The 16,220-nt window shown below is 40.8% G+C and overlaps 1 protein-coding gene across 1 annotated transcript in view; it reads left to right on the top strand.

The window, feature by feature from the left end:
* Positions 1-16,220, top strand: part of LOC124041902 (receptor-type tyrosine-protein phosphatase N2-like) — a 162,683-nt gene that overhangs the window by 98,715 nt on the left and 47,748 nt on the right. The window contains exon 15 of the mRNA XM_046360034.1: positions 16,105-16,220. This exon is cut by the window's right edge and continues 97 nt beyond it. Coding sequence (XP_046215990.1) covers positions 16,105-16,220 — 116 coding nt within the window. The remainder of the gene's footprint in view (positions 1-16,104) is intronic.

The following is a 16,220-nucleotide window of genomic DNA, read 5'->3' as shown; positions in this document are numbered from 1 at the left end:
GTTCTGGATTTGGGGACTGTGAAAAGACCCCTGGTGGGGTAAGTGTGAGTCTCAGTACTGAGTGTAAGTTGACCATGCAAACAATTTGGACTTTTCATAACATGAATGTTTCTTATAAAAACAAGAAGGGATTGTTTTAGCCAAGAAAGACTGGCATGCGTAGTATTGATATTAGCCCTCTGATTACAGTGAAGAGCAGCACCTGACCTTATTTGCAGCACCTGACCATATGACTGGGCAATAATCAAGATAAGGTAAAACTAGAGCTCTTTATCACAGACAGACCTCTCCCCAACTTCACAACCATTGAATCAATATGTTTTGACCATGACGGTTTGCACACCAAGTCATTTTGTAAAGTGTGCGCAGGGAGTCGGGAAGCAAGTTCAGGGAGTGAATAATTGTATAAATGAATGAAATATAATACAAAACAAGATATACGAACAACGCACAGACATGAAACAGAAACAATAATGCCTTGGAGAGGAACCAAAAGGAGTGACATGCATAGGGCAGGTAATCAAGGAGGTGATGGAGTCCAGGTGACTGTCATGAGGTGCTGATGCATGTGACGATGGTGACAGGTGTGCGCAATAATCAGCAGCCTGGTTGACCTAGAGGCCAGAGAGGGAGCACACGTGACAAATTTAGTTTACTCAACTTGTTCAACAGCCACATTATTCATGATCATATTCAGCTCAGGTCTAGAACTTAGGGAATGCTCTTTGTTTAATAGATGTTCAGGAGTTTAATAGATGTTCAGGACTAGTATAATAGATGTTCAGGACTAGTTACTAGCCACCCATTCTTAAAACCGCCAGCAAATCTCTGTTTAGGGTTGCAGTGATTTCTCTAGTTGTGATTGCTGATGCGTATAGGGTTTAATCATCAGCATGCATAGACACACAGACTGTTTAATGTCAATGGCAGGTCATTGGTTCAAAAAAGAATGTTAAATAATTGACGACCAAGAGAGCTTCCCTGCGGTACAACACCCTTGACATGTTTAACATTAGATAAGCTTACATTAAAGAATACCCTATGTGTTCTATGGCAGAGGTTGAAAAGCCATAACACGTACGTTTTTTCAACAGGTTATGGTCAATGATATCAAAGGCTGCACTGAAATCTAACAATACAGCTCCCACAATCTTCTTATTGTCAATTTCTTTCAACCAATCATCAGTCATTTGTGTCAGTGCAGTACACGTTGAGTGCCCATTTCTATAAGAATGCTGAAAGTCTCTCGTTAATTTGTTTACAGAGAAATAGTATTGTATCAGGTCAAACACAATTTTTTCTAACAGTTTGCTAAGAGTCAGCAACAGGCAGACAGCATTGTGTCATGGCACAGAAATGGGGAAGGGTATCAAAAAATGTCTGCAGTATTGAATGTCCCCAAGAACACAGTGGCCTCTTCTTAAATGGAAGAAGTTTGGAACCACCAAGACTATTCCTAGAGCTGGCCGCCTGACCAAACTGAGCAATCGGGGGAGAAGGGCCTTGGTCTAGCAGGTGACCAAGAATCTGATGGTCACTCTGACAGAGCTCTATAGTTCTTCTGTGGAGAACCTTCCAGAAGGACAACTATCTCTACAGCACTCCACCAATCAGGCCATTATGGTAGAGTGGCTAGACGGAAGCCACCCCTCAGTAAAAGGCATATGACAGCCCGCTTGGAGTTTGCCAAAAGGTACGTAAAGACTCTCAGACCATGAGAAACAAGATACTCTGATCTGATGAAACCAAAATTGAACTCATTAACCTGAACGCCAAGCATCACGTCTAGATGAAACCTGGCACCATCTTTAATCTGAAGCATGGTGGTGGCAGCATCATGCTGTGAGGATGTTTTTCAGCGGGAGGGACTGGGAGACTAGGAAAAAATTAACTGAGCAAAGTATAGAGAGATCCTTGATGAAAACCTGCTACAGAGCTCTCAGGACCTCAGGCTGGGGTGAAGGTTCACCTTCCAACAGGACCACGACCCTAAGCAAACAGCCAAGACAACGCTTTGGGACAAGTCTCTGAATGTCCTTGAGTGGCCCAGCCAGAGCCTGGACTTGATACTGATCGAACATCTCTGGAGAGACCTGGAAATAGCTGTGCAGTGACGCTCCCCATCCAACCTGACAGAGCTTGAGAGGATCTGCAGAGAAGAATGGGACTTGAGAGGATCTGCAGCGTGCGAAGCTTGTAGCGTCATACCCAAGAAGACTAGAGGCTGTAATCGCTGCCAAAGGTACTTCAACAAACTACTGAATAAAGGGACTGAATACTAATGTATATGTGATATTTCAGTTTTTTTACAAACCTGTTTTTGCTTTGTCATTATGGGGTATTGTGTGTAGATTGATGAGAGAAAAAAATATATATTTTAGAATAATGCTGTAACGTTTCAAAATGTGGAAAAAGTCAAGGGGTCTGAATACTTTCTGATGTTGTTTGTTTATTGTGTGTCTCATTCTTGGACTTCTATTTAATCTGCATGGCGGAAAGTTCAGTTTTACAGCGTGATTGAAATTGAAAGGCAATTTTCCTGCTTTAGCGGAGACTTCATTCATGCTATGCGCTGGCTATGTCGGCTCAATCTGAAATTACCTTTACATTTCTATCACGGAATCTGTAACTCTTCAGCTTTACAGATAGAATAGAGCCCTTTGATATATTAATAATCAACATTACAGCGTTGTCTTGCACGAATTTCTCATTATATTAATGTCATGTAATTGAAATCATAAAAGGTCAAGGTAACATTTGTTCAGTTGTAGGCTTATACTGGTATTGTTGCTCATTTGATTTACATATGCATTTAATACATTACTTTAGTAGTAATATTGTTGTTTGTCTTCCTCCTATATCGGCAAATTGAGTTACATTTACATTACATTTAAGTCATTTAGCAGACGCTCTTATCCAGAGCGACTTACAAATTGGTGCATTCACCTTATGACATCCAGTGGAACAGTCACTTTACAATAGTGCATCTAAATCTTAAAGGGGGGGGGTGAGAGGGATTACTTATCCTATCCTAGGTATTCCTTAAAGAGGTGGGGTTTCAGGTGTCTCCGGAAGGTGGTGATTGACTCCGCTGTCCTGGCGTCGTGAGGGAGTTTGTTCCACCATTGGGGGGCCAGAGCAGCGAACAGTTTTGACTGGGCTGTTTTTAATCGGTGCATGCAGTGTATGCTGAACAATTAGCTGGAGTTAATTTTCCATTTAGTGTATTACTGGTTTCTGTTATATTCCCTACCTGATCAAACACAATATGATGTCTACATCTAGATTATGATTTGCAATTGGTACTTCCTGTGCCAGACATTTTACCAACATTTCACCAATAACTATAATTTTTTTCCAAAAACAATCTCTGCTGGAGAAGGGAAGACCGAAGCATTGGCAGAGAGAGAGAGAGAAAGAGAGAGAGGGAGAGAGAGCTAGAAAGAGCGAGAGAAGAGGTTGTTGGAGACCGAGAATAATAGAGAGAGAGCAATCTCCCATCGGATTGACCTTGGTAGCTTTTATCAACTAATTACTGAATAGATGTAATCATTTTGATGGCAATATAACTATTTACTGCTCACCACCAAACACTACATTTATCCTATCCCAGAGCAACAAAAAAACAAAACGATTTCACTTTTGACAGATTTGATCAAGTTTATCATTTGGATCACAGTGAAAAGATTTAAATGTTGATGTAGTTTTATCTGTTTCCTCTCAAAGGGCATCTTAACACACCCCTGTAGGATAGAAAGGTCTCTGTGGAGATCAGGCACTTTCACTACCAAGAGAGACATTTCAAATGAGTAACTGATAATTACATCTTTTCATTTGAATACGCATAAACAACAAAAGTAGAACAGGCAGGCACCATGAAATGAGCACAAGCCCAAATGTAATGGATGAATACCTGTCGGAGGTATCTGTCTCAAGTGACTGATTGCATATCAATTATAAATGCATAAGGAGAAATTTGATTAGAATGTTTCTTCAATTAAAATCGAAGGTTCAGGAGTTTCCCTCATCACCTCCTCCCTTCTTCCCACAAATACGTCAGTCAATGAGTCATAAAAGAGAGGCAACATTTATTTGGAATATTATTTGTTTTTCATTTGTGTTTGTAAACATATTTGAATTGCGCATTGCAGAGCTGTGCAAGCGAGCTACTGCGCCGTAACATGCAGGATCCTGTGCAATATAGTATGCAGTAGCACTCTTCATTACAAATTCACGTTTACTTACTTAAGGGTACAAAAGTCTTCATGTAAAAAGAATATCAAGCTCAGAAACAAATCCTGGTTTCTTATCCCAACACCCTGTCCTGACATTCCCCTGTGTTGCTACTTTGTGTGTGTGTGTGTGCCAACCCATTACCATTGGCCACACTTCCTCAGATTAGCACTAATTAAACTGTGAAATCAGAGCCATTGCCTTAAGTCACTCTGTACACCATGAGACACCATGATACATGAGCCAGGCTGGCTGGCCAGAGAAAGGGGTGGCAGGGGAGGGGATGGCTCAGGCTCAAGCACCCTGGCCCACTGCCACTCTCCCCTCCCTAACCATCAGAGACATGGGGTAATGTACAGTATGCGTCTCAAATGGCACCCTATTCCATATATAGTGCACTATGCTCGGGTCAAAAGTAGTGCACTATGTAGGGGATAGAGAGCCTTTTGGGAAGCAAACATAAGTTGCTTGCCTGGAGGACATTTTCAGTTGAGAGCGGGTCACATTGGTGTTTGGTGTTTGAGCGGTGGGGTGGGGAGGGTGCTGTGGGGGTGGGGAATATTGTTGTCATGACAATGACATGGGCCTGGTCCAGAGGGGGTGCAGCTAATGATGAATAATTATGCAAGCGTTTAATGTTTTCTTTTTTCTCTCCTTCCCATTGTGGAAAATGTGACCTCACCCCCTTCCTGACTTGTAGTGTTTAAAAAAAATAACATGACTTTGATAATGGCCACAAAATTGTTGTGAAAAATGTGCCACACTGTTACCCTCTGGCTGTGTAGCAGATTTTGTTACTAGTGCTCTCAGGTCTTCAGTGTTTAAAAGTCACCCAGTTGTCTGTTTTCTTCTTCAACTAATGTGGCTGATTAAACCCCACCAGAGCCACATGAACAACACTGTGAGGGTCGGGTGATGAATACATGTCTGTACCAAGGGGAAGGCCTATCCTATCTCAGTCACAGTACGAGAACGTTAAAGTCAATATTGTATTCTCTTTCTTTGTTTCTGTAAGTTGAATTATATTTGAGTTATTGTATTCCATGCTGTATTTCACTGAGACTCTTATATCTTTCCAATAGAATAGAATAACATCATTTTCCCTTAGGTTCTGTATAAGGTATATGACGAACAGCTGTGGAAGACCACCTCCACATCCCCAGCTAGCCACCTGTAACATTATGCCAGTGAAATGCATGCTCTCGGAGAGCAATCCCATTCAGTGGATAAGCGTTGAACATCCTGCTCGCTTAATTTCAAGGTTTCTTCATTCACCCCGGCAGATACACAGGTGGTCAGTCAAAAGACACTTGGGAGAGACGACGTCTCCTCCCAACAATAACTGTTTTCAGAATTCTAATTGTGTTCGTAGCATGCATAGATCTTTTCAACATAGAGCGCCCATGCGCGCTTGCACACACAACTGAGAATGCCTCGGAGTCTCCTGAATGAATTGGCTCTCTTTGTTCCTGGCAGGCTGAGGGGATTGTGATAACAATAAGGTCCCTGACAATTCTGGGCTTTTTTACATCTGGTAGTTCTTTGCTTTATGATGTACTTATGGAGCCAGACCTCAGTCTACTCAGTACCAGTCTACTACTACTCCTCTTCTTCTTACACTGTGTAGTGGAAGAATGTGCTAAGTAACTGTACCTTATCTGAGCTACTCATTTCTTACACTCTCATGCACTAGCAGTTTTTTCTATTAATTAAAATCCTACATTCTGGATACAGTTGATGATTATATAACCATGGGATAAGGGCTGTGACAGTAAGATGATCATTTGATTATTTATTTGAGAATTCATTGTGAGAAAATAACTAGAATACCTCAGTGGCATATTGAAGGGGTGGAGTATGTTTTCAGATGTAAATTAAAGCCTACCCTGTTTAGCCCCTTTTTTTTAAAGGACTGATCACACTATTCTGTGACCAACCAAGGACTATGTGACCTGGGATGTGAAATCAAGCACACAGCATGAAATGCTCAATTTGGTGGAAATCCTGCAGACACCTGTCAGACTGCAGACAGAGCCTGAGCCCAGCCAGTCTCTCCGGCACGCACACGCAGGCTGGTTATATGGGCTTGCTTGTCAAAAATGTTCCACCTTGTGAAGTGAGCTTACTCTGGTCAACAGCAATGTACTATATAGGGAATAGGGTGCCATTTGGGACGCAGCCTCTGTGTGGGCTGTCTGGACTGGTACAGCTTGAGCAGCGTGAAGAAGCACCCGGACTGCAGAGAAAATAGGCTTCCTTTGCTTGCTTATTCTCTCTGTGTCCAATCCTTTTCAATATCACTATAAATCCTCTCTGCCCTTATGAGTGCCTCGTCACAGTTGGTTTTTCAGCAGCAAAGAGAGGATGTGGAGGCGAGGTGTTTTAGGTGCATAATGGTGTACTGCAGCCTATGTTGAGGGGATACGAAGGTTAACAATGGGCCTGGACAAAAGTAGTGGACTTTTTAGGGAATAGGGTGTCGTTTGAGACTCATCCAGGCTTTTGCTTTGCATGTTTGTTTTGTTCAGAATACCAAGAGACTTTGACAGGTGGAGAGATTAGTTTGGTGGGCTGCTACTGAATTTGTGCTCTCAGCTTGGCAAAAGAAGTTGCACTTATTTTCCCCCCATCTCTCATATCAAATGTATTGCCATAGCATCATGGACAAGAGAGGTCAGGGAACTCGCCGCAGTTGGTTTTATATTTGCACCTCATTCGGAGCGGAAGCTATGAATAGTAAATCAATATAAATGAATCCATTCCAAAACAACAGGTTTTTTAAAACCCCAACGATTAATCCACCATATAGTCTTCTTGCTGTGTCCTGCCTTTTAAGATGCTGCTTAGAGTTAGAAAACCCCTGTGCTGGCCAGCCAATCCTAATGGAGAGTGTTTGCATGCTGCTAAGGGGGAAATGAGATATTGGAGCTGTAAGCTGTAGCTGGCTGTGGCATCCTTTCTGTTTGTCCGAGTGTGGCCCGGTGCACAGTGAAAGGGCCCTGTTTTGTTCAAGAGCTGAGCCTGTCACCTCCAGCTGTCACACAGGGGAACAATGGACCAACGAACGCAAGAGTGGGGCCTGAATAGAAAGATAAACTGAAGCGTCCCACCAAGACTTGTCATCTGCATTAGACAAGATCCCCTTCTCTCCCCTATCTAAGCCCGCTTCCCAAATGGCACCCTGTTCTCTATGGACCCTGGTCAAAAGTAGTGCTCTATATAGGGAACAGGGTGCCATTCAGGACACATACCTTCTTTAACTCTTTCTCTCCCGTCCACCACTCCCCTCGTCCCCCTCCTGGTTTCTCAGACCCAGCAACCCAGCCTTCCTTCCCCTATGTTTGCTGCAGCTGTTGCCCTACATAGGAGCAGTCCTTTCTGGTGCTAATAACTAATTACCAGTATTTGTTGATTGTTTTTGGGGGGATGTTTGTCCCTGTGTGTACTGTAGCAGACTAAGTCTCTGCTCCCTCTCTCTGCATATTGTGGTCTTTTGAGGGTAGGACATTGCGAGTCACTACTGCAGTTTATGGACATTGCTGACACCTGCAATACCAAACACCAGATACCTAGTTTTGTGTCTCAGCAGGACTGGCATAAGACAGCAAGAATGATGGTTGTCAGATTTGACTTTTTGTGATGGCATTTGTGGGGGGAGCAGGTGAATGCTAAAGGATGATTTTCAACCCATAGATGTAAATGAATGACATGGTTTCACCCCTTTGCTTCCATTCATTTGGTTGTTCCAGGAAATGAGTGGCTTTTGTGGTAGTGTAACAAGGTGAAAGAAAACGTTGACATTCTGTCATGAAGAGCACATGTTCAATTTAATGAAAAACATGTTGAAAATAATCTTAAATCTGCTAGAAATCCCCTTTTGACAGAGTGAAATGGAAGCTTGTTGTGTGCAACAGGGAGGGGCAATTGAATGCAAGCTTCACAAAAGATGTGACATTGTAAAAAAATGTCTAGCCTGTCTATCTATGGGTAACAGGGTTGACATGTTATGTGTAACAGGGTTGACATGTTATGGTTGACCCACAGTTTTCTGCCACAAAACACCAGAAATGTGCTAAAAGAGTAGTACCAGCTCACCTGCTTTTACACTATGATTTGACTATTAGATGTTCAATGTTTCTTTTGAAGGAATAGTTTCACTATATATCTTTTTTTACCTTAAAATGAATCACTAGTCACATGAAATAAATCATTTACTTCAGAAATGAATTTGTCAAAGCAACAAAATAACTAGGGCTTCACAAAGATGCGGAAAACTTGGAGAAATGTTGGTTGTTAAGGGGTTTAGAAATCTTCCTGGAAGTCACAGAGTGCACAGAAGGACTTGACACAAAGCTTCATTTGTATTCATATTAAACATCGGATTTATTACATGTTCCATGCGGTCTATATTAAAGGGCACTTCATTTAATATAACAGGCATTTAAAATTCAATATTGGTGCATCATTTATACTTAAAATATCAGAGGGATGCAGAACGCACTCATTTCGTGGAATGACACAATTAGTAATCATGTCCAAGAAGGAAACAAAATAAATAGAAAGAAAACCTAGTTTGGCTATTCCATCAGCTAACCCTAAACAATTTTATAAATGAGAGGCAAGCAATTGCGCAGGGACCATTCATATTCCCGACAAGCTTTTCAACAGCCAGCTCTGAGCTCTACTCAAGCTTTCCACTATGTTCACTGCACTGTCCGCAACATGTGGAGGCATCACCATAGCAACCAGTGGATGTGACGTGATGTGTTTCAGACACGGACTCGCTGAATATAAGGAGCCTCGCACTTTCTAGTCTTCCAAAGCGATAGAATCACCCACAGGCTTCTCCTTTCCACTGAAGCAGCTTTCAGCGTGCTGGTACAGTTGAGGCTTCTCTTACTTCAGAGTTTGTCGAGATAAAAAAAAATATGTTGATGTATTACATTTTTCTCCAAGCTTTCACCTCATTTGAGGAGTACGGAGCAGTGCAACCGCTGCCTTTGTCACAGATTAAATGAATGGAAGAGAGAGGCTGTGAACTTTTGAGAGACGAAAGACCAGAGTCATTCTTGCTGATGTCGCCGCAGCTGCTAGTGTCTGTGCATCTGCTGCGGTGTCGCGCGTGCTCTCAGATGGAATAGGGAATAGCTGAAACTCAAGGAATCTCCGTAGCATCTCAACATGGATTTGGGTAAATACTCGCTTCTGATTACGCATTATTGCAACACCACTTGGCTTCACTTCTCTCTATCTCGAGATATCTCATGTTCAGCAGGCGTATGTTGTGTAGGGTATTGATCATCATTTTGATTGTGCTTTGAGTTCATATGCTTATCTATTAACGTATTTTGTTTTGTCATGCATAGGCTATAGCTATAGCAGTAGGATACTGCTCAATATGGATAATTGCGCAACATGCATTGCGTTTTTGTATTTGATATGATGGCCATGCGTAATCCTCCTGTGGTAATATTGTATATTAATTAACCAAAGGCTGAAATCATAAATTAATATTTTAATTCATGTCTCTCACATTTTCGATCTATTTTGACAACACTTTTATAGCAATCAGAAGTTAGCGCGGTGCAGTACCTGGAGTTTACTTTACGCATCACGAAGATTTGATGGCTCACAGTTGCCAGAGGTGGACTCCGTGCATATGTCTGTAGCCTAGACAATCTAGATTATTTTATAAAAAATATTCATAACGTTATATGTATCAGGTATATTTTTGTCTAGTCTATTCAGTATTATCGGGTATTCTGATACATTGAAGTGAACAGACCTTATTGAATATAGAACACTTATTATGCCTGCAATAGTGGCACTTCATGTTGTAATTTATATGGATAATTTACTTGTTTTAATGTTGTGTACATATCATCCATTTGGAGGACCGTCATGAATCACAATATGAGTGCATTATATCAAAGTTAAAAAGCTATATTTATCAGACAGATCCAAAGAACAGAATAAAATAGAAGCAACTTCCAGTAAAGTAGGCCTATATATATTTGATGTGTGAAAATTGTGTTACCAATTTATACACCCTTGAATTGTTAAATTGCTCTCTTGAAAAGTGGGCGTGGGTGTGTGTATGTGCGCACACGCCTGTTTGCTGAAAGGTTTTGTAAATGGGGTGAACTTTTCAAAGGCATTGTATTATCCGAGGTTAGGGAGAGTTCATTGTTTCCTCACAAGTAGCTGGCTGGGAACAATAGTTAGGCGCCTCTCTCCCCCCTGACCTTTTCTCAATGATTTTGAGTAAGCCAGAGCTGTAGAAATCCATCTGCCTTTTATCTAAGGGAGCCCCCTAATCCGTCATGCCCCCTCACCAAGCCAACCAACATCCCTCAACTCAAGCCCTCTCTCGATGCCTTCTATTTCAAATGTAAGAATTGAAAAACATGTTGGATGGGATTTAGGTCTCTAATTTTGCAAGAGAGAAGAAGAGACCTTTGTCTCAGTATGACTACGTTAAAATGAAGGTGAAAATAAAGAGCCCGTTACTCAAATCCACCTCTGCATTTGTATTGCCCATGTTTTTCTGCCCATTTAATTCAAAGGTTTTAGTAACTTTATTTGGTATGTTTCGCTGTAGAACAGAATCCTAACAGTTTTCTCTCATCATAATGTAAACCTGTATAACCTATGGATTGTATGAGAAATACACTTGTCTTATATGGTGTCAATTTTGCGGCAATAATACATCTATTTGAATGAATTTATCTGCACGAATTGAATGTTTTTTAATTAAGTATCCTTTCTCTCTCTTTATTGAGATTATTGCTGCCTATAGGATATTCTTTCTCTCAGGAGAATCTGTGTTATTTGGGCAGACTCGCCTACATCTGATATGTGTTGAAATGAAAAGCTTGAACCCATAGTGTGCAGCATCCATCCTTGACGGCTATGCTAATGTTTTTCTCCAATGCATGCTGAGGAGGAGCTGTGTATGTCAGATGACGTTTGCCTGTGTGATATGGAAATTTGCAAGTACAATCACTTTAGGACAAATGAACAATAGACCTCTCGTCATAAAAGGAACTCCCTTCTCTTTTGCTCTCAGACATTATTTTCAGCTTATTCTATATATTTTCTTTGCATTCCATTAAATATAGTTGAAACTAAATATTTGTTTCTTAAAATTGAGCTAGACAAATGTAAGTTAAAAACCCAACAGTAGCCTAAATATTATGTAAAACATTAGATGTCAGACTACAAATGATCTTTATACCAATCACATTTGTTTTCAAGGAAATCTGTGTCAATTCATGATTAAAAATATATATATTCATACTGGCACATATATATTTTGTTAATCTATTTTTGACCAAACATAATTAAGAAATGCAAATGTTTCTGCATTTATTTCCATATATAATTTGATTCAGTCGTACACAGTCCTCTGTGCGTCAAGATGTTGCCATGTCATTTGATTGAAAGTGCTAAGCCTTTGGAGAGAGTTGTAGGAAATGAAGGCCCTGGAGCTGCAGTATTAAAGAGAAGATTCTGTCTGTCCGTCCGTCTGTCTGTCTGGCCTGCCTGGTCATCTCTATTCTATGTTGATTTTCTACCGAATATTCTTTTGGTGTTCAATTTTATTTGTAAATGCATGAAGGGAAAAATGTGTCCTTCAGATAATAAATCTCACACACTGTATAGGCATATTTATTTGGAACAATCTCCCTCTGCAAGCTTTTTGCTTTTCAATTATTATTATGGTTTTGCTCTATTCCACAGCATCTGGTTCTGTGGTTCTGCACCACAATCAGAACCTCAGCTCCTCATTTTTCATAGACGTGATTTAAAACGTCCCTACTTCACTGACAACCGCACCCAATGTTGATTAAGCAGGGGAAGTCAGGCTACATTTGTTTGAATCAATAGAAAGAGAGAGGGAGAGAGAGAGAGGCATAAGAAGGCAGCTATGAAGAAGAGAGTGAGTAAGTATTAGAAGCTAAAGCATCTGTCCAGTGAGGAATGAGTGAACAGTTACAGAGCTAAGACTAAATATGGCCATTACTATCCAAGCAAGATGCCATCAATCTTTCTCAATGAAATGTAATTTGACAAAACAAAAATACAAATGAAGTCATTTGATCTGTGTAAAAATATATTTTGCATTGGAATCAAAGCTTGTGTGTCATGCAGTTAAAATGTGTTATTAATGCAAGTTTTTACAATAAAAAAAATCTGCTCAGTTCATTTTGCAATATTTCTGTTAGCTACATCAGAGCGTTACATTCTTTTTTCTTCTCCCAGGGACCAAGAGAAGGTCAGTGGAAATAGAATGTTAAGAATCTTTTAGAGTGTAATCTTTACAAATAATATAGTCTTTTTTGGATTCTACCTCCCAGACTGAGAAATGCTCGTTTTCATCATAGCACTGAGACAAGAGATAAGAGAGCTTTCCACTGTTTCCTTTTAACACCATCACATTACCATTCAACCAGGCTTTACAGTAGGACTTAATGCTCCCAGGCAAGTTGGACCCCACAAAGCATTGGGCAACTGTTGTCTCCCTTTGTGGGGCTTTCTGTGTCCATTCTTTCAAGGTGATGAATACAGCCAGCTATGAATGAAATCAGGGGGAACAGATCTACACCGCTCAGTGTAGTGGTGGGGTACCCTGCTTCACAGCCTCACAACACAAGGCATTCCAGAACAATCCTTGTGCAGCGCTCGTTGGCCGCCCCTTCCCTTCCACCCTTCCACCTCCCAGGGGCTTACACGTCTGTCACAGGCAGGCAGTCAGGCCCAAGCAGAGCCCATCTCACAGGCCACGTCCCAAATTGCACCCTATTCCCTATATAGTGCACTGCCTTTGACCAAAGCCTTGGTCAAAAGTAGTGCTCATATAGGGAATAGGATGTCATTTGGGATGCCATCACAGCCTCTTTCAACACACATTTCCATTAACTGGGATGCAGACTGGTCCGGCCCTAATCCCAATGACCCCTGGCCTGCCACCGGTCGACCAGGTTCCACCGGGCCCTTTTCATTTTTTTTAGACCCACAATATTTGCTTGCCAGGTCTTTATGATGCAGAGATAAAGAGCCTTCACTGTAAATGAGGGCCTTGCATTTCTGCAATGTAATACAGGGTAGAAAATAGAATGTGGCACGCTGAATACATAGCATTACATTACTATTAGAACAAGATAATGAGTAGCCTAGTGAGACATTTATAATTGTGAGAGAGAGTGCGGTTGGAAAATATATATTTATTGTAACACTACAAAGAGGATGTAAAAAAAAACAAGGAAGAAAATGGGTTAAGGAATTATTCCCATCTTGTAGCAAGCAGCACAGAATCAAGCCAAGCAACCAAGCTTTTCTCACTATTGATTTCTTTTGAAAATTATGTAAAAAGGGAGAATTGTAGGTCTGGTAGTTGGGATTGCAATTTGCAGCTCTCGTCTCTTCATTCTTCCCACTGCTCTATATTGTTGCTAACATCATTTATGCTGTCTCTAATGAGAGATAATTATCAGGCCATTGTTGATTTACTGTGGATGGGACTGTGTCCCAAATGGCACTCTATTTTTTCCCCAAATGGGACCCAATAGACCCTGTTCAAATGTAGTACACTATAAAGCAATTTGGAATGCATCCCAGTTTGAATGGAGCAGGGCCATTATCCATAGATCACTGGCCTCTGAAATGAATTCCATGTAGCAGTAAGAGAGTCTGCTTTTAATGAATAACATAATGAATATCTCTTCTCTAATATGTTTTTCTACATGTAATGCTTTTTCCATATGTAGCCTATTTGGGTGTAGGTTTATATGGTGTTTTCATTTAGCACTCTGTATATTGTTGGGCTTTCTTCCTAGCAATGTACTGTGCCAAATGAAGTAGGCTGTTTCACATCCCAATGTTTGCTTTTAGAGGTATTTGTCTTTGCAGTGGATTACGTGCTTGACAGGTTGTAGCTACTCAACTGGTCATTGGCTACGAGTTTCAGGTTTTACTTTCAATTTATTAGGGAAAATACAGCAGGGGAACTATTGTGTCCAATGAAGCAAACAGTGGTTGCGTTACTGATTTCAAAATATACTATTTTATTCAATTTGTTCCTAAATAATCTATATTTTGTTTTTCTATTTGGGGAGTTTACATATTTAGTGCACTAATACGCACAGATGATGGAACAAAAACATGATCAGCATTTTATCTGCAACATCGATGTGCATACTTACAGTTGAATTTGGAAGTTTACATTCACCTAAGCCAAACACATTTAAACTCAGTTTTTCACAATTCCTGACATTTAATCCTTGTAAAAATTCCCTGTTTTAGGTCAGTTATGATCACCACTTTATTTTAAGATTGTGAAATGTCAGACTAATAGTAGAGAGAATGATTTAATTAAGCTTTTTTTATCACATTCGAAGTGGGTCAGAAGTGTACATACACTCAATTAGTATTTGATAGCATTGCCTTTAAATTGTTTAACTTGGGTCAAACATTTCGGGTAGCCTTCCACAAGCTTCCCACAATAAGTTGGATTAATTTTGGCCCATTCCTCCTGACAGAGCTAGTGTAACTGAGTCAGGTTTGTAGCCGTCCTTGCTCGCAGACGCTTTTTCAGTTCTGCCCACATACGATTGAGGTCAGGGCTTTGTGATGGCCACTCCAATACCTTGACTTTGTTGTCCTTAAGCCATTTTCCACAACTTTGGAAGTATGCTTTGGGTCATTGTCCATTTGAAAGATCCATTTGCAACCAAGCTTTAACTTCCTGACTGATGTCTTGAGATGTTGCTTCAATATATCCACATAATTTTCCTCCCTCATGATGCCATCTATTTTGTGAAGTGCACCAGCCCCTCCTGCAGCAAAGTACCCCCACAACATGATGCTGCCACCCCCGTGCTTTATGGTTGGAATGGTGTTCTTCGGCTTGCAAGCTTCCCCCTTTTTCCTCCAAACATAACAATGGTCATTATGGCCAAACAGTTCTATTTTTGTTTCATCAGTCCAGAGGACATTTCTCCAAAAAATACGATATTTGTCCCCATGTGCAGTTGCAAACCGTAGTCTGGCTTTTTTTTTGGAGCAGTGGCTTCTTACTTGCTGAGCGGCCATTCAGGTTATGTTGATATAGGATATAGATACTTTTGTACCTGCTTGTTCTGGGATTGATTTGCACTTTTCGCACCAAAGACAACTGCATGGTCCCATGGTGTTTATACTTGCGTACTATTGTTTGTACAGATGAACGTGGTACGTTCAGGCGTTTGGAAATTGCTCCCAAGGATGAACCAGACTTGTGGAGGTCTACAAAAAAAAAATTCTGAGGTCTTGGCTGATTTCTTTTGATTTTCCCATGATGTCAAGCAAAGAGGCACTGAATTTGAAGGTAGGCCTTGAAATACATCTGCAGGTACACCTGCAATTGACTCAAATGATGTCAATTAGCCTATCAGAAGCTTCTAAAGCCATGACATCATTTTCTGGAATTTTTCCAAGCTGTTTAAAGGCACAGTCAACTTAGTGTATATAAACTTCTGACCCACTGGAATTGTGATACAGTGAATTATAAGTGAAATAATCTGTCTGTAAACAATTGTTGGAAAAATGACGTGTGTCTTGCACAAAGTAGATGTCCTAACCGACTTGCCCAAACTATAGTTTGTTCACAAGAAATTTGTGGAGTGGTTGAAAAACGAGTTTTAATGACTCCATCCTAAGTGAATTATAACTTCCGACTTCAACTGTATGTCCAACCAAAACATAAACATTTTTTAGATAAAGAAAATGTGTGAGGTCTTAAAACATCCTCTCATCATGTAATAATGTGTAATCCTCTCTCTCTCTCCCTCTCTCTTCCCCCCCTACCCCCCTCTGTCCCCTTCCCTACAGAGAAGCCAGATAAACCAGATCCCTACCAAGTACAGCACGGCCGAGTCCACCAAGTACATGATCCTGACAGTGGTGTCTATCCTGTGCATCGTGGCTGTGCTGCTGGCCTCCGCTGT

Source organism: Oncorhynchus gorbuscha, linkage group LG08 (assembly GCF_021184085.1).
Source record: "Oncorhynchus gorbuscha isolate QuinsamMale2020 ecotype Even-year linkage group LG08, OgorEven_v1.0, whole genome shotgun sequence".
Taxonomy (NCBI): domain Eukaryota; kingdom Metazoa; phylum Chordata; class Actinopteri; order Salmoniformes; family Salmonidae; genus Oncorhynchus; species Oncorhynchus gorbuscha.
This window is presented reverse-complemented; position numbering and strand designations above follow the sequence as displayed.